Raw genomic sequence first — 18,546 nt, 5'->3', positions numbered from 1 at the left:
ATGCAAAGGCAGAGCAGGCAGAGCATGACTCAGAAAGCTGGTGTCTGGCATCATTAACCAGGTGCCGCTGACTCAGACCTGAGATGACAGAATTCATTCCCACCAGCCAGCCGAGCTCCAGTGTTCTCACTACGACCAAATTCCAAGTCCTCCATCAGATGTCTTGCTGTTTGTGCTCCGCTGGACGATGAGTCCTGCCTCTCTCCATCAAGCACAAGTAGACCAGGCTCCCCGAGTCTCTGCAGCGCTCGTAACTTGGGCTGATGTTGGCTTCCAATGCCAGCCGTCTGTAGACCGTAACTTGAACTTGGAAATCAAAATTTGAAACTCCTACCTGGGACTGTGTCTGCTCACGCAGTCCCGGGGTCTTCAAAGGGCAGGAAAGAACTGAGGAGAGCCTGTGCGGTACAGAGAATGAATGGGACTGTGAGTTTGGATTTGGCAGACCTGGATTCAAATTGTGACTCTGTCATCGCTTAGCTCTGTGACGTTGGGCAAGTTACTCATGATCTCTTTGAGTTGTTTTCCATTCTTACAAAAAATAGATTTTTGTAAGAATGAAATTGATAATAAAATAAACACTTAATGGATACAAACTAAACATGCAAACAATCTTGGCTGGTATTGCTTCTGTAGCCGTTCCTCACCCCACCCATAAGGGCTACCCAATGTGCTAAGGGGTTTCTAACCCAGAGTGCATTCCTTTCCCTATGGACTCTCTAGTTCACCTGTCAAGCTGTATGGTCATCATGTCTGCACATTTACAGCTTCAACTGGATCTAAGAACTGTGTCTTACACACCTCTGGATTCCTAGTGCTCAATGAAGCAAATAAATCAATAAAGAAGAGAGTCCATTGTTCTTTGGGAGATTTCTTCAAGTTCTACTTCTGATTTCGAGAGGGGAGTGATGGTGTCTGGGAATTATAAAGAGAGGGTGTATGTTTAGGGGATTTCATACAGAAAATTGAAATGCTCATTTCTCCATGGAAAATGGAGAAATAAAGCAACACTGTTTTGATTTAAGATACACGATAAATCAAAGACAACTGTATAATGATCAAGAACTGGGCAGAGGAAAGCTTGATTTCTGATACCAGCTAAACTGGTTCTCCCCAGATACTGGCAATAGAGCCAATAGGAGCTGAACCCTGCTCCTTTTCCTAGGACTTTGGAGGAGACAGGCCAATAGGAGCTAAGCCTGTATTTGCCCTCACAGCGTTGCTGGAGATGGAGAAACGGGGAGCTAAGCCCCTGTCAAGGGTGGGCCTGGAGACCTTTGGGGCGCTTGGTCGGCCTTTAAGACCTCACTTGACTTTAATGACTTCTTTTGTAAGAACAAGTCAAACAGACGAAAACGGGGCCCAGCAGCATCAGGAACTGGTCCACGAGGGACCTCCAAGATCACAGCTGTCATGTGAGGGAACTTGTGGATGCTGAGTGTGGACCCTGCCCTGTGGCCAGGGGTGTGAGGTTGGGGGATGGCAGGTTGGGTGTCATGGCTTCTGCTTTTTCTCCTCCATCAAATGAGCCTCTTTTCCTGTTTTTAAGGGACTGGTATTAAGGAAGCACAATTTAAACAGCGTTGAGCATACTTTTTCATAAGTGGCTGTCCTCTGCTCTATTTTTGCTAGAGAGTTTAGGAGTTGTTCAACGTTTCATTAGAGTCTTTATTGATCGTCCAGTCTTTCAGAGGAGATGCCGGCCCTGGGTAGAAATTTGACCCAGAAGAATTCTGGATCCCTTTGAAGAATTAGATGTATGATTCTAAACAGAGAAATTGTCCAACAGCTGGACGATTCATGCTCCAAAACCACCCACAACTAAAACACACAGATGATTTTGTGTGAAATGTGGGACTCTTGCAACAGTGTTACATCTAGAGTTGCCTAAATTCTCCACTTCACTTTGGGTTGACAAGATTTATATATCTGACCATTATTTAAAATTTATTCCTTAAGGCCTAGTCCAATAATTTAAGTTTTTTGCCACCTCCAGGTTTAGCTAACTGTGTGATAGTGAAAAGTTATCTCCCTGTCATTCCCCCAGGGATGCATTATTGCGTCTGGTTCATCATCTTGGTAGGGAGGGGGCATTGTATGGGCTTCTACTTAGCTCTTCCTACCATAATGGACCCTACTCATGGATGAGAGAGAGAATGTGGGGATTCTGAGAGTGACAAGTATCTCTATTCTCATTATATGTCCAAGAACTGAGGAAACGAGCACAGGTAGGTCTGTACACCAACTGGTCCCCTGTGGGTCAGACTTGGGCTAAGACGTCATCTACCTCCTGACCATTTTAAGTAGCCCCTCCTTTGACTTGTGGGCACAGTCTATTTGTGATTGTTCTAACAAACAGGTCAGATACTACCAATATTGTTGTTCTTAATTTAAAATCATCTTTAATTTTTTAGAGCAGTTTTAGGTTCCCAGCAAAACTGAGTGGACAGTAAAGATTTCCCCTCTATCCTCTGCCCCCAAGGCACAGCCTTCTTATTACCCATATCCCCCACCAGAACGGTATGTTAGTTACAACTTATGAACCTATATTGACACATTATTGTCACTCATAGTTTACATTGGGGTTCACTCTTGGTATTGTGGATCATATAGGTTTTGAAAAACATATGATGACATGTATCCACCATGATAACATCACACACAGTAGTTTAATTGGCCTAAAAATCCTCTGTGCCCCACCTATACATTCTTCTCTCCTAACCCCTGGCAACTACTTACCTTTTTACAGTCTCTATAGTTTTGTCTTTCCCAGACTGTCATATAGTTGGAATCATACAGTATTGCCTTTCAAATTGGCTTCTTTTACTTAGTAATATACATTTAAGTTTCCTTCATATTTTTCATGTCTTGATAGCTCATTTCTTTCTAACACTGAATAATATCCCATTGTCTGGTGGTACCATAGTTTGTTTATCCAATTGCCTGCTGAAGGACATCTTGGATGCTTCCAAGGTTTGGCAATTATGAAAAAACCTGTTATAAACATCTGTGTGCAGGTTTTGTGTGGACATAAGTTTTGAACACCCCTGGGTAAATAGCAAGGAGCATGATTATTGGATTGTATGGTAAGACTATGCTTCGTTTTGTAAGAAACTGCCGAAGTAGCTTCCACACTGGCTGTAACCAATGTAGTTTTTAGTTTACAGATGAGGAAAAGGGTTCCTGGCAGCTAATCAACTTGTCCCAGATTGGACAGTATGCAGAGATTTCCACCCAGTGTCTTTCTGCCTTGTTCCTTAGACAGTGCTCAACGTAAGCAGGAGCTTGGAGGCAAAGTCCCAATGATGTGGATAGTGGGCTGGTAAAGCCTGGGTCCCAGGTTTGCGGGTCACAGGGATGTGAGTTCTTCTTCCACAAACCTGCTCCACCCATAGCTTTCCTGGTCTCAGCTGAAGGCAACTCTGTCCTTCCGGTTCCTCAGGCTAAAGACCCTGGAGTCAGCCTCCCCTTCTTCTCTTCTCTCACACTCGATATCCATCTTTCAAAAAATCCCGAGGACTCTACTTTTACACTGTGTCCACAATCTGAGCACACCTAAACACCTTCACTTCTACCACTTAGTTCAAGCAACTCGTTAGTACTAATTTTAACATTCACTGTATGTTTCTGATGGACTGACGAGAACTGAATCTTCCACTTATGATTTTACACATCTGCTGTTTGGAAGACTATTACAGACTAGCTTCCGCTCTATCCATTTAAAACCTTGTTCCTCCTTTATTACCCCCACACTGCCAAGGCCAGGTGCTGTGGGACACCCTCCTATCAGGATACAACCTCTAGTGCAGCCTCCTGTAGTGATGGCAGGGGAGTTGGCACAGGTGGTGGCAGTATTCCTAGAAGCCATCCCTACACCAGATGGCAAGAAATGACCATGAACCACATAAATATAGCCACTAAACCCAAACTCAATGTGTCCCCAACTCAAATTCTCCTTAGCTGTGTCCTCAAAATGCTCCTTGTCTCTCCAACATGAGCGGAAGTACAACAGAGCGGACGTTGGGATGCAAAAAAACAGGACTCAACTGATAACAACTCAAATATCTTGCTTTTGAAAAATTTACAAAACCATATGACCATTTTTCTTCAAGGCTTTGGAAGGAGACTTTGCAAGTGAAGCATCTCAAAGCTGATCTTTCATGAGCTTCATGGTAAGTCAGCCTCTGGGATGTTTAAAATTGCAACCTACTCCCTTCCCCCAGAGCTCGTTATCTATCTTATCTGCCTTTTCTTATTTCCACAGCACCACCCCCTCTAGGTACTGTATGATTTACTTATTATGTCTCCCTCTGCTAGAATGTAAGCTTTATGAGGGAAATGATCTCTGCTTTTTTTGTTCACTGATGTTTCTCAAGTGCCTAGCACAGGGCCAGGTGCATTGTCGGTGCTCCAAAAACAATTGTGAATAAATGAATGAAATAAATAACACATAAATAAATGAGTGAATTAACTAAAGACAATCTAGGATCAGGACTGTAGTAATACAGAATTATAAATTTTAATATTTCAGTTCTGTTGCAGACTCTGCCCCTTCACCTTGACCATGTAATTTAATATTTCTGGGCCTCTGTTTCCTCGTGTATTAAAGTGTTTATTTATTCATTCAGTTAACATCTGTTGTGACACTATTATGATCAAGAGGATACATCTTTGTACCCTCTTGCTCCCTTCCATTCAAACCCTACTCCTCTTGCAGAGCGGCAACCCCGCAGTTTCAAAAGTCCCGCCTTTTCCAAGCCCCGCCCACCTGCCATGCCCATCATTAGGCTCCTTCCCAATTCAACACAACCCACCGCCTGCGTAGAAGCCCAGCCTCCCTGGTGCTGTCATCCAATGGCCGAGATACACGGCTAGGTGAGTGCGAGGGAGCTTTTAGGTGTCCTCTTGGCGCCTGACCAGAGTCTTGGGGACTTCCGTTCCTCTTGAGTAGTCACTTTCCCGAGTTACCCCTGCGATACGCAGGACCACCCGCTCCCCCAGGTTCCCTCGTAAAGGTCGGACAAGGCTCCTGAGCCTCGTCGCTGCCCTGCTTAGGAGCCCTGGGTCTTCACTGGACGAGGCTGTCGCCCCGCGGCATCCTGGGAGTGGTAGTTTTCTTCCTCTCGGTTCCTTTCAGGCACACTGGTGGCGGAGACTCGTGGGACTACCATTCCCAGACGCCTGAGCGAGTCACCGGTCACGTGGCCCGCTAGGACGCGGGGCTGGTGGGCGGGGGCCCGGCGGGCGCTCCGCATCTGTCTGTAACACCCGAGCCCGCGGGCCCCCTTGGTCCCAAGACCCCATTATGGTGCGCGCGGGCGCCGTGGGGACGCATCTCCCCGCGTCGGGCTTGGACATCTTCGGGGACCTGAGGAAGATGAACAAGCGCCAGGTAACGGAGGGCGGCGTGGGGGGCGCGCCCGGGGTTGGGCGTCCCAAGTGGGGCTCCTGCAAGGACAGCGCCCCGCGACACTCGCTCCGGGCTCTTACAGGCCCTGGGTTCAAATCCGCACAGACCCACGTGTGGGCACGTGCGTGCGCCTTCTTGCACTGACAAGAGCCCAGTTAGGGGAAGGTGGCCGGGAAGGGGAAGAAAATAGAAATCTAGTCCTGTGGATGTCAGACGTTGAGAAAGCGAGGAGCGATGACTCGGCGGTGCGTGACAGCTGTCTGCACGGGTTTGAATGGCCACCCGGTGGAAGAGGGAACACATTTCTCTGTGGGGCTCCTGAGACCCGACGCCCAAAGGAAGGCTGCCTGCAGATGGAAGGGGCAGAAAGGCAGGCGCCAGGAAGGAACTTTCTGACACTGGGACTGTACAGTAGTGTCTCCCAGAGCAGTTTCTTCCCATCCTGGAGGTGTTTTCCCGGCCACGCGTCGGGACGAAATAAAACTCCTTGTGCCTAGAGAGCTCAGTGGCGGTTCTCAGTTTTCTGGACTGAATCAGTGTCCCAGAAGGGATTTCCAGAAGTCTTGTCTAACTTTTCTTTTTTTTATTGAAGTATAATTGACTTACAATATTATATTAACTTCTTTCCCAGATTCCGCTGTCTGCTGCCCCTCGACTATAGGAGGTAGTTAGAGTGGGGTCCGTGGGCAGCTGGGGTTGATTTCTCCTCTGTGACCCCAGAGGAAAACTTCCTTCTTGCTTTCTCCTTAGCCAGCAATTGGCTCGCATCACTGTCTTTGGGTTTTTTCTCTTCAACATAAGGCAAGAGTGAGTCGGGGCTGGAAAGGAAGCCCTGTCCTCCACGAAAAATGTGATTGATTAAGCTTCTAGATAGAGAATGCTAATGGATCCCAATACTTCTATCGATACTAATAATCAAGGATGCTAAGGGAAGTGCAGCCTTCCTAGTGGGAAGTTTTGGTTGTCTTTGAACATGTATTAACTCATTATTTTGATGACATCCTATTTCATTTATCCCACTTATATGGAGGAGTGGGTGACGCCCTAGGCAGGGCACAACTTATTCCTTTGGGCGTATGGTTTGGTGTGTAGTGTGTGTGTGTGTTTTCCAAGTAGAATTTCAGACTAGTGCAGTGATATGGGAGAGTTTGGAGACTTGCATTTCATGAACTGTGTTTAGGATCTGGTCGTTTCTAGGTTTGCATAGCTGATGAGCTCCTGGAAATGTCTGTGATTGAGTGGTGGTACTGATTATCACACTTGAAAAACCAACAGCAAATGCCCTGAGCATTGGAACTGTCCCCAAGAAAAATCATCCAGGAAATCGAGCTTTAGTTAAACATCTAGACTGAGGGTACTGGTTTTCTGATGGTTAAAATTGCAGACTATCGGGAAGGCCTTCTGATGAATTACCAATTTCTAAACCAGTTTGCCTTTTGAAAGAGCTGTTCATTCCCACTCTCAGTGATAAGGCCTGTCAGTAGCTGTTGCTTTGCCTGTGTTTTGCTAGTGTTCTAATTAAAATTCAGAATCTCAAATCTGCTGCCTCCTGGTATGTTTTTTGTTTGTTTGTTTGTTTGTTTGTTTTTAAAGCTTTGTCCTTTTACTTGTTTCTTTTTCTTTTTTCCTCCAAAATAGCATCCTGGGACACCTTGTCAGGCATACATGCCCCACCAATCCTGGAAGTGGGACCTCCTTTCTCTGCTTCCCCTGCTTACTATTAATTAAGGCAAAAGCCACATGCACACAAGGGCTCTTTGTTTCTGCAGTGAGGAAGAGAGAAAGAGATACAGCCACTGGCATTTCTGCTGACATTCTGTCAGGCAGAATGATCTGGTCTCAAATGTTTGTTTAAAACCCTCAGACATTGGCTATTTCATCTTTGGTTGACACAGACTAAGTGTGGGCCTTCTTCTAAACTGCGGGGTTGTTAAGGGCTAAGCATACAAAGTTGGTGCGCAAAGATGAACAACAACAAAAGGCACCAGTAAAACATAATGGTCTGTTTTTCACATCCCAGTCAGCTTGTCAGTAGTTAATCAAGATTATGTGTCTAGATTCCAGGATTTTAATCCTGGACTCAGATTAGTAGGTTCCTAATGGTAGGGTTTTGGAAGTGTGATCTTTGGTTTCACAGTTCACTTGATTATTGGGGTTTTGTTTAAATGGCCATTTCTTTAGCAAATAGATGTCTTGCTCAAAGGAAGTTTTTCTGACGAATTGATTTTACTTCCTTTCAATGAGTTTTTCAAGCATAGAAAATCATACTGGAAAATATATTCTTAGTACTCAGTCATTATTGGGTAAATGTCAAGATTTTATAATGTTCCTTTATCAGGGTGTAGCCTGCTGGTTTGAAAACTTCCCTAAACATGAAAATCTGTTTAAAACCGTGACTTGGGGCTTTCCTAATCAGATCTGTAATTCATAATGAAACTACTTGTTTTATCAAATCTTTAAGTCAGGCAGAACAGGTGGAGAAGTTTTTGAGTGAACCCTAGAGAACAGCTTTTGCGTTAGACTGATGTGAAGCAGCGGTGTAACGTATTCTAGCTCAGCAATTTATATCTCCCTGGCCTTCCAGTTTCCTTTTTTGCTCTCTTGGGAATGTAAGGATAGTTTCATAATTGGCTATTATGAAATTCATACTAGCCAGAGTTTTTGAAAAATGGTGTGTAACTTTAACTTTGAATCACATTTATTTACCTCTTGTCATTCATTACGTCAAAATAGCTTCAGTTATTGTAATTGCCTTTTTATGTCTCCACTTTCTGTCATATCCTTCCTAATTACCTCAAATTACGTAATTTCACATAGATACAATGTTAGCAAGAGACAGTTTTGAGCTCTGCTTTTCCTACCCTAGAATCATAACAATATGTTTTCATGTTGTGTCACATTTCAAAATGGTTATCTTAACGGCCTTATAATATCCTGTCAAATTGTCATGTCATTAAAAGTCTTTAAACATTGTTTTAAATAGTACAGAAATTTGCCACTATTTGCTGAATCATTTCTCCATTGTTGCTCATTTATTTCCTTTACCCTGTTATTAGAAATAAGACTGTGATAAATATCTTTGGGCCATAATTCCCTCTCTGCCTTTATTTTAGACTGAATTCCTAGGATAACTGGGCCCACAGGAACCTCTGGATACTAAATTGCTATCGGAATGATTATGTTCTCTTGCATTCCCACAGCAGTGCACCCTCGCCAAGCACTGCCTATTAGCATTAAAACAAACAAACAAAAGAACCCTTTACATTCGCCAGGCAAAACAAGTGGGGCCAGGAGGGTGGAGCAGGATTTGGTTCGAACACGTTCAATATTTATTCACCACTTGTATTCTCTAGAAAATTAATAGTTTTAAGCTTTTACCTCTGTTTTGCTCCAAGATAAGAAACTAGGAAAGGAAATAAGATCAATAAAAAAGTAGAAGTTAGAAAACAGATGAGAGTGGTAACCGACGGCCAGAAAAAGCTGAAATCCTAAAGCAGCAGTGTAGGAAACTGAGGAATAACTTCACTATGGATGCCACAGAATCCTCCAAGACCCAAGTATTATTGGCAGAAAGAACCCTTCTCTCTGGAACTGGGGGTGAAGGGGAGGTGGGGCTACAATAAATTCGATGGGGTACAGAAGCTGAGAAACAGACCCCTCGCTGTCCTCCCCACCCCCTCACCGTCTCCCTCTCCCAGGTGGGGGTCTGGGACTTTATTCCCTACAGGGGTGAGGTTGTACTCCTGGAAGGTCCGGGAGGAAGGGCTGCCAGGCCTAGTGGAGGAGGTGGGTACTGTGCTTGGGGAGACAGTGTGCGGAGGATGCAGAGACCAAGTGAAGGTGGAGCCCCGGAAAGAACAGAGTCCTGCCGTGTAGGTGAGCACATAGGCCAGAGGAGCGCGTACCTGGTCAGGTAAAGGGCGATAATTGGATGAGGGACCTGGGGATCAAGCGGCTTCAGTTCCAGGTCTGTTGCTGAGAGAAGATGGGTCAGGTGGAGGGAGAAGTCGTTGGAGATGAGGAGATCCAGGAATTGAGCTGCCCGAGTGCTGGTGGGCCATCCACAGGGCTCTTCAGAGCCCAGGGCAGTGGGGGAGGGGCGGTGAGGAGGAAGGTTGAGGCAGGTCCCAGGGTAAGGAGCCGCCTGCCGACAGTAGTGGCAGGTGCCCTGAGGGGCTCGCACTGGAGCTGTACTAGGCACAGCGGCACCTGAGCCAGCAGTTCAGCTGTAGCTGGACGGGGTGTTGTAAGGTGGGTGGTGTTGCTTTTGCCCTGAGTCCTCGGGGTTGGCAGGTGTGGCAGGCAGCACGTGATACAGGAAGGGTCGAAGACAAATCCTGTGGGTCTTAACTCAGTGGTCTAAGGTGGGGCAAGGTCAGCTTAGCATTAGAGACTGGCTGGTGTGGCCTTCCATCTGTGGAAAATCTAAACATCCGGGTATTGAAAGTTGACTTGCAACTTGTTGACTTTTAAAATGTACTTTCAGATGCAGCGCTGCCTCCTTGCTAAGTGCCCTGGGACTCTGAAGCCTCGTGTGGGGCGGCTTCGGCCGAGTGGCTGAGGAGTGGTCCTAGGTGCCCCACACTGCGTGTCCCGGCGCTCAGGCCGGGCGTGCGCCCCTCACTAGAGCTGAGGCCCTAGCGGTAGGACTGGAGTGGCGGGACCTTCAGGGCAGAAGGTGCTGAAATCCCGGGAGGAAAGCAGAGTCTCAGCAAGCCTTTGACAAAGCAGATCCCACTAAAGGCTGTGGTTTTCCTCCCTTTTCTCTCATTGAAGAAGAGATGTAGAGATGTATAGGGAAGGCTCATTCCAGGGACGAAAGTTGAAATACTACCTAATTTTGTAGTGTGTGAATTAGTTTCATGTCATCACAGCTTTTTTTTTTTTTTAAACAAGCCCACCTGCTTAGGCCTTGTTCATATTGTACCACTGGTTTTCATCTTTGGTTTGGCCTTTTTCGTTCCAGCTCTATTACCAGGTTTTAAACTTTGCCATGATCGTGTCTTCTGCGCTCATGATCTGGAAAGGCTTGATCGTCCTCACTGGCAGCGAGAGCCCCATTGTGGTGGTGCTGAGGTGAGTCCCTCAGGCTGTCACTGCTGCCGGGACCCAGGAGCAGTGGCACCTTGCGTGAAAGCCTGCATGACAGCCAAGACTCCGTGTTTTAACTGGATCAACTCGCAAGAGTCTTCTTTATTGATAGGTGTTTTGAGACTATTTCACTTTTTCTGGCTTTTGTTGAAAAATCTTCTTTTCCAACAGACACTTTAGAGCCTTTATCATGTTGATGCTGGTCCTGCAGGGTAATATATTTGCTTTTGTATTTTCACGTTTGGATCCTCGTAAATTGACAGTTAATAGGGTATTAGTACATTCTTTGTGTACAAATGGACTTTTCAACAGAGGTAATTTAAAACTGTGACTTGGTTTTCCCCAGTGGTTAGCAGCGTGTCTGGTACTTTTTCCATCTACTTCTGCATTGCTTTTGTAGGTGGTTTCCTCCTCCAGACGGTCACTCTTAAAGGACAGACCGTTTCTTCTAGAAAGGTTGATACTTTAGTTAACTTCAAGTAACCATAAAGTCATCCAAAGGGAACTGCCCCTGTGTCTTAGCTGACTGATTCATACTGTGGGTTGGGGACAGAGCCCTCTATTTTACAGGTGTCACAGTGGGCTATAGATTTGGGCAGGGTCAGTGCCCTTCCCTGCCCTGGGCCCCGCTGCCCGGTCATGGGCGTCAGCCATGGCCCTGCCTCACCAGGCTACCCTTGTGTGGCTGGCCAGGGGCCCACGTCTAGAGATGCAGCTCTTTCATCAATTTAGGAGCTTGAGGAGAGAGTGGGGTGCCTAATCCACTGGGGCTCACACGGTGCTCCAGGCCTGCCCGGCCTGGGGGCCGGGTGGGAGGTTGGGAGGCAGAAGGAGACTGAGACACGGATTCCAGACACCTTAGCCTTGCTTCAGTCACGACAGCTCCACTTTTAGGTAGCACATGGTATTCTTCCTGGTAGGATTTCATTGGGAGGATGCATTTTAAGGCTTTTTAAAAATATAAGAATTTCAAAAACCTCAAATTTCAATGGCCCTCTCATTGAACGGATAGGGACCCCAAGGTCCGGAGAGGCCACGTCTCCTGGATGTCACAAGCACTTTGGGCAGCGCCAAGACTAGATTTGAGGCGTTCTGGCTCTCCTTAAATCATGCAGACACACTTACGCAGAATTATTGGGAAAGTACAGTATGTAGGGACTTTTTAAAAGCATCCTTTACAATTCTAAAGCAATTTGGTTTATAAATACAAAGAGGTGACATCACGAGAAGTGTGTGACCTTGGGGAACACTGACCTTGGGGGAATCTCTGGCCCATGAGGAAAGCACGTGTCAGTTGGTATTAGTGAGACATTTCAAGGAACTGCTGGGACACGGTAATAACTCTTGATGCCGGATCCCAGTGTACTCTTCCTGCCTCTACTCGGCCAGGAGGGTTTTCTAGCTGCAAGGCTTGTTATCGCAGGCTGAGATGGCTTTCTAGAAACATCTTCCCATTGTGTGTCTTCAGGAATTTTGTTGAAAGAGTGAAGATGAAGCAATAGATGAAGATATTATCTTCAGCCTTTAGCTATTATTCTTTAAAAGAAAACAAAATCCTGAAGCAGTTATGTTTTATTTTCAGAAGAAGATAAAATAAACTTCCATGTTGGGGGTCAGAAAACCCCAAATGTAGTTTTACTCAGATGTTTTCTCTTTCTTACCCTCTTAGTCTTTTATATTTCTAGCCCTTTCCACCTTTTCTGAATGCTAGATCTATTACCATCCTCAGTGTCACTGGTTTCACTTAAAAATAAACACATCAGCGGGGACTCAGTGACAGGCCACCCTGCACTGCATTTTTCCTTGCTGCGTTCCCTGTGTGCTGACAGGTTTAAGGTGTGCCAGGGCTGGCAGGGCAGGGTGGGGGCCGAGTTACTGAGCTGCTTCCACTGCGAACCCCCGTTTTCCTTTAAGGCTCCCCATTTCTCACTCATCTAGCTCATTCTCCCGTCTTGCTCTCCGCAGACTCGCTCATTGGCTTCACGGCCCCTGTATCACCCACTTTCTAGGACTTATTTATTTTCCCATGCATTAAAACAAAGCATGCGCATATGTAAAACAAATTCTGTTTTGATACTTTCAGCTTCCACTAGATGACAAGGTTTTTGGCCTGGGCTTCACCTGGTATCATGTGGGATTATTTACTCACCTCCACATGGAAAATGGTCAACATTGCTTTGAATGGGGCGTTCTGTGGAAAATGGTTGAAAGGATGCTGCCGCAGGAGTCAAAAGACTTGGTTTGGGATTTTGTCCCACACCACGGCCTGGCTGTCAGATAGCTCACCCCCCTCGCATGCTCATTTGTTTGTTCCTCATTCCTTGAGCCAGGACGTCTGTGTCCTAGGTGCTGGGGGGATGCACCGTAAAACGGAAGAATTCCCCTCGAGCAAGAACCAGCTAGCAGAGTCTGAATGAAAACAGTAGTGTGTTTGCAGATGTAGGACTTGTTTCAGGCTAAACATCGGCAGCTTTACTTCACATTATCCTTGGTTCTTTTTCTGCTACTGCAAACTGCAGGCAGGCCTCCTAGCGCCGTTCTCAGACGTACGTCTAAGAAATCGTCTCCTTTCTCAGTTGTTACCACCTTGCACAGTCAGATGGAAGCACTGTGGCTTGCTTTATGGCTTATAGATCTACTGGACTGTTGATGAAGGTTGAACTTTTAACTCAGATGTCTGTTATTATATACTTTATGAATTGAAATGTTCCCCTGTGACCTGAGAGTAATTGGATGTGATGTTGTGTTTCTTTCTAGTGGCAGCATGGAGCCGGCCTTTCACAGGGGCGACCTCCTGTTCCTAACAAATTTCCGGGACGACCCCATCAGAGCGGGTGAAATCGTTGTGTTTAAGGTCGAAGGACGAGACATTCCTATAGTTCACAGGGTGATCAAAGTGCATGAAAAGTAAAGACGCTTTACTTCCTTTTGGTGGCATTTTGTAAATTTTTGATAGATTGTTTTCATGGTTGAGTAGAAAGTGGAAAAAGTACTGGATTATGTTCCTAGTTGTGCTATTGACTAGTTGGATGCCTTTGAACCTGCTACTTAACGCAGCCCGTAGGCGGGGAATGAGCATGCGTTACCAGTAGTAACCCACAGGGTGCGTATGAGAATTGAATGAACTGGTGTTCATTAAAGAGCTTGAAAATGTTAAGTGGATGCCCCATGTAAGGTGGAATGCATTATAGCATATTAGTTATGTGGAGCAGTCCCACAGGAAATAAAATCCCATTGTAATTGAGAGTTATTTTGATACTGGGAATTATTTTCTGAAATGCAGAAAGCGGCCTGTTTCTTTATGTCACTTTGGGCCAAATGGCATTCTCAGCAGTAATATTAGCCCTGGATGAATAAAAATTCCTTTCCCCATCTCAGCCCATGAATCAGTCATTGCATATCCGACATTAATTCCCCGCCCCCACACAATGCCCTTTCCTTTCCTTTAAATGCCAGTGATGACTTATTATGACACCTTTTGAGAACCAGAAACAATTACTTCTAGCTCAAACATATTGAGTTCCCATGAGAGAATACAGTCACATAATTAGTGAAAACGTTATATTTTATATAGTCGGTTATTCATTTACCTTTATGCAGCTTAGTGTAGCATTTTCGCCTGCATGAGTTATGGCATTAAATTTAGGTATGTGTATTTGTATTATTTATTTATTTATATTTATTTACTTATTATATATTTATTATTTGTATTATTTATTTAATTAATTAATTAAAGTTTATTGGGATGACAATTGTTAGAAAGTTACATAGGTTTCAGGTGTACAACTCTGTATTACATCATCCATATATTGCATTGTGTGTTCACCTCCCAGAGTCAGTTCTCTTTCCATCACCATATATTTGATCCCCTTGTGTATTTGTGTTTTTAATGGAGCATTGCTCATCCTGTGTGTGTGTGTGGTAACTACTTTGTGCATTTCGGTATTTAGATTCCCATTCCATTCACTGCTTCCAGTGTTCCCCAAAGATGTTGATACTTAAAATCTTCATTTTACTCCAAGCATTAGAATTGGCCCAGTTTCAGTCTGTGTGAATACACGGTACTGCACGGTGGTTACTTGACATCTGCTTGTTAACTTCCTGATGAAAAGTATGCTCCGTCTTAATGTGACAGTCCTCTCACCTGGCTGAAAAATCATTTCTAAAGATGAGAAATTGTTCAAAACTGAGGAAATAATGGTGACTTGCTGTGATTTGCATGAATTGTGAGAGACTGCCCGAATTTTTATCTCTTGATTTCCCTAATAATGATGGCTGCAAATCAGCTTGCTCCTTTTGGCGTAGTTTCAATTCTTTGTGGACTTTTAAGCTTTTACCAGATTATAATGGTGCATGTTTTCATTTGTCTTAGAAGACCCTCCTTACAGCTTTATGATGTTGTAATACTGTATTTCTAGTGTCAAGACTATGTAAACACCAGTTTAGAATGTTTAAAATGAATCCTGCGTATCTCTTTAATGTATTGGTTTTATGCCATTTGTGATTCCCGTTTCCTTGAAAACAGATTTTACACCACTTGGTTCAGTGGTGAAGGAAATAATGCATTAACACATTCTGTAATTAGCAAGGAAAAGTGAATTTGAAGAGACGTAAGAGCACACATACGTTTGACTTACTTTGTGCTCAAATTTGTGTGATCTGGGACCACGTCCATATCTAGATTGAAGAGGAAAATAATCCATGTTAACAAGTTGGTCCGTGAGGACTAAGAAAGAGTGAAAACAGTCGCTGGAAGCTAATCATTGCTTTACTGGTGCCCTTGTGCTTTGCTCTGTTTTTTGGTTGTCAGGGTAACTTGAGTGTTTTAGAATTTAAATCTATAAAATTGTGATTAGATTTTGTGCTTTTGTAAGCAGTCCTCTTAGACCAAGATAGACCAGGTTCTCTTTGACTGCTTTTCTAGATGCCCGTATCTGGCTGTAAAGATGTTGCTTGGGAAAACTAATATTTTTCTAATGATGCTGTGCTGAAAATAATTTTTGAAAGGACATTATTTTGCTTTCCAGAGATAATGGAGACATCAAATTTCTGACTAAAGGAGATAATAATGAAGTTGATGACAGAGGCTTGTACAAAGAAGGCCAGAACTGGCTCGAAAAGAAGGACGTGGTGGGGAGAGCCAGAGGGTAAGGATTAAGTTTTAAGCCATATAGAAGATTCAGAAACTAGAAAAAAATTTAAAAACAAAGAAACTAAATGTATAGGATAATAGAATAATTCATTACTAGTACCGGGGGTGCCAAAAAAATGTATATACATGACTCGTATTCATCTTTTGTTATCGATATATATTGGTTATTATAATTTTAATACAGTTTTTTCCTTTCTTAAAGTGGTATACATTTCATTTTTTTCTGGTACCCTCTGTATTATGTGTCAGGTGAGTTATAACTACTTTTAGTTTATACTGTGATGACTGAACAAAACTTAGAATTAACTAAGGACCTAACATCCAAAACTGAGATTAAGTATATTATCTATATCATCAGCTTAATTCTATTTTTGAAATAAATCCTCACCTAGAGATTACTTATTTGTGGATTTTAAATAACAATTACAAGAAATTCTCAGAGCTAACCCACTGTTAACATTTTGGTAAATATTCTAGACATTCCCTGTACCTATACAGATGTATGTATGTATATATAATATATGATTTTACATAGAATTTAATTTAGTTTTACCCAACAGGAAGTTGGAAATAGCTTTCTGTGTCAAATCTATCTCTAACTCTTTTTAAATGGCTACATGCTGTGCCCCTGAAAATCATGGCTTATTTAACTAATCCTCTTTTGGTGGATATTTAAATGATTTCCTGTTTTTCACTATTAAAAACAGTCCTCTGATAAATCTTTTAATATTTGCCTTTGCATAATTGTTCCAGCAGTGAGTTCTGTTTCTGATTGACAAAGCAGAGAGTGTATCCTCTAATTAGAAAACACAAAAAAAGTGATTCTTCCCCTCTTTTGGTGACTCTTTTTATGTTTAACCCTCGTTAGAAATGACTTTTTTATCTTACGTAAATCCCACCAGCTGTGTAAGGCTGGAGACTATTGGTTACCATTTGCTAAGATTCAGCTTTATTCGGATTGTGGTTTAAAGCCTCTTTCTACCCCTTTTCTCCCTCTGCTCACCTTTTAACAATTCCTACTCTGTTGTGTTTTCACTTGATTATCTACTGGGAGATGAGAGAGACTTCAGTTGGTCCGTCCTGTATTTTTAGACACTCTGGTGATAGGCTTTGTATAAGTGGGAGGGTGAAGCTACTGATTTAAATAAGACTGGAGGAGACTAAAGGTGAGATGATTGAGACTGGGTCAAGCTGATTACAAATTGACATTAATTTTGCCAGTGTAATTGTTGGCTAGACTGCTCTAAACCTTCTCTCTCTGGGATTGTAATCATATGGGTGTAAGTTATGGATTTCACATTTGTATTCACTGCCCAGTACACTTGTCTGTTACATCTGAGAAGCCCAGTGGAATGAAAATGATGATGATTCTGTCCGTTACACACTGATTATCCGTGTACTTTAAATGCTTTCTCTAACAGCAAGCAGTCTTTAGAGAAGCTATCTGCATCTTACTTCTCTGCTAAAAAATGAAGAACTTAGGTTGATAAAAGCTGCCCATTGCATTTGTACAAGTGGCTCAGCTACTTACTTTAATTCTGTGATGGGGAATGCAGCAAGTGAAGACAGGTAGCATCTCTAGGAAGTCGTGTGTCTGCTTAAAAAATTGTCCTGGCTGTTAGCGCTGATGCTTTTCACTAAGGAAGCCTTTTGAGAGAGGAGTGAATATTGCTTTCAAAGTCCCAATCAGTGGTAGTCTCAAGGCAGATTTGCTTCCGAAAGCTGATTTGTAGTGTTTTCAAAAGTTGTTATATTACAAACAATTTTTATATACCTGGCTTTTTATCCCACAATTTAGGTTTTTACCATATGTTGGTATGGTGACCATAATAATGAATGACTATCCAAAATTCAAGGTAGGAATTTGTGCGTGTGTCTGTATTTTTTAAAACATATTGGAGCTTTTACATATATAGCTATAAAGATACAGTTTGTTCAAAATGTTTTGCTAGTTCTTTTTTCTGCAGACTATTTGTAATTAACTATGCAAATTAACATAATTGTTTTAATTATTGTCATTGAAATTAATTATTTAAAATAGTTACTTTTGTCTTTTATGTTCATAGCATGTTCTAAAATGGTGCCTATACACTTGTTTCTTATTATAGGAATCTGTAACATACAAAAAAAAAGTAGTACAGTAAACTTAGTAATGCTTATATGCTCTCGACTTGAATAAAAACGGTATCTATTTTTTAAAAACCCTTGAGAAACAATAGGAAACATCCGCAGGAATGAGCAGTGCGTTAGCTGTGTTTATTGGGTTTTGATCCTTAGTCCATCGATATGTTTTTGGGTTTTTAACCACAATGTGTCATTGAACAGCTAATTTGGAGAACAAGGCATGGGGAAGATGTCATTTTTTGATTCTGTCTTCAGTCTAGTATTGAACAGACTTATTTGAACACATTTACAAACCAAATTTATTTGTAGACCTCACAGTAATTTTCCATTGTGTTTTCTTTACAGTATGCTCTTTTAGCTGTAATGGGTGCATATGTGTTACTAAAACGTGAATCCTAAAATGAGAAGCAGTTCCTGGGACCAGATTGAAATGAATTCTATTGAAAAAGAGAAAAACTAATATATTTGAAATGTTCCACTTTCTGTATAAAGGGAAACAATGCGGAGATGTTTGTGTCTTGTCCGAATAAATGATTCATCAGTAAAGATTATTTTCTTTTGTGGGCTCTGATTTGAATCTGCTCAATCTATCTGCCACTCATGGTGGTCATTCTAAACCGAGGATGAGGGTCTGCACCACTTCAAGAATCAGGCAGGCCATTTGTGGGGGAGAACGTATTGTCCACGTGCTAGAGTTGTAATATCTTGAGTTTCAAAACCAAAATACTTTGCATAGTAGTAGCATTTCTGGGGGAAACAAACAGGCCCT

The 18,546-nt window shown here is 43.0% G+C and overlaps 1 protein-coding gene across 3 annotated transcripts; it reads left to right on the top strand.

Annotated features, from left to right (window-relative positions):
- The first annotated feature begins 4,835 nt into the window (after positions 1–4,835).
- SEC11C (SEC11 homolog C, signal peptidase complex subunit) lies at positions 4,836–18,328 on the top strand. 3 transcript variants are annotated; one of them, XM_019729292.2, is made up of 6 exons: positions 4,836–4,875; positions 10,377–10,486; positions 13,259–13,408; positions 15,529–15,648; positions 17,452–17,509; positions 18,123–18,328. In XM_019729292.2, the coding sequence occupies exons 2-6, from the start codon at positions 10,404–10,406 to the stop codon at positions 18,174–18,176; spliced, it is 465 nt and encodes a 154-aa protein (XP_019584851.1). In that variant the 5' UTR covers positions 4,836–4,875; positions 10,377–10,403; the 3' UTR covers positions 18,177–18,328. The 3 variants fall into 3 exon arrangements, with proteins under 3 accessions (XP_019584851.1, XP_019584852.1, XP_019584850.1); XM_019729291.2 differs by lacking the exon at positions 4,836–4,875 and adding an exon at positions 5,198–5,392; XM_019729293.2 differs by lacking the exons at positions 4,836–4,875; positions 13,259–13,408 and adding an exon at positions 5,165–5,392.
- Positions 18,329–18,546: the final 218 nt, after the last annotated feature.

This window comes from Rhinolophus sinicus, linkage group LG09 (genome assembly GCF_036562045.2).
Source record: "Rhinolophus sinicus isolate RSC01 linkage group LG09, ASM3656204v1, whole genome shotgun sequence".
In the NCBI taxonomy this organism is placed as follows: domain Eukaryota; kingdom Metazoa; phylum Chordata; class Mammalia; order Chiroptera; family Rhinolophidae; genus Rhinolophus; species Rhinolophus sinicus.
Note: the sequence above shows the minus strand (reverse complement) of the source record. Positions and strands in the feature narration are given on the sequence as shown.

Excerpts from the sequence above, each read along its gene's own strand:
- SEC11C (XM_019729291.2), top strand. The coding sequence starts at position 5,306 with ATGGTGCGCGCGGGCGCCGTGGGGACGCATCTCCCCGCGTCGGGCTTG. Across the intron at positions 10,487-13,258 it reads CCCATTGTGGTGGTGCTGAG|TGGCAGCATGGAGCCGGCCT; the intron begins GTGAGTCCCTCA and ends GTTTCTTTCTAG. Across the intron at positions 17,510-18,122 it reads ATGACTATCCAAAATTCAAG|TATGCTCTTTTAGCTGTAAT; the intron begins GTAGGAATTTGT and ends TTTTCTTTACAG.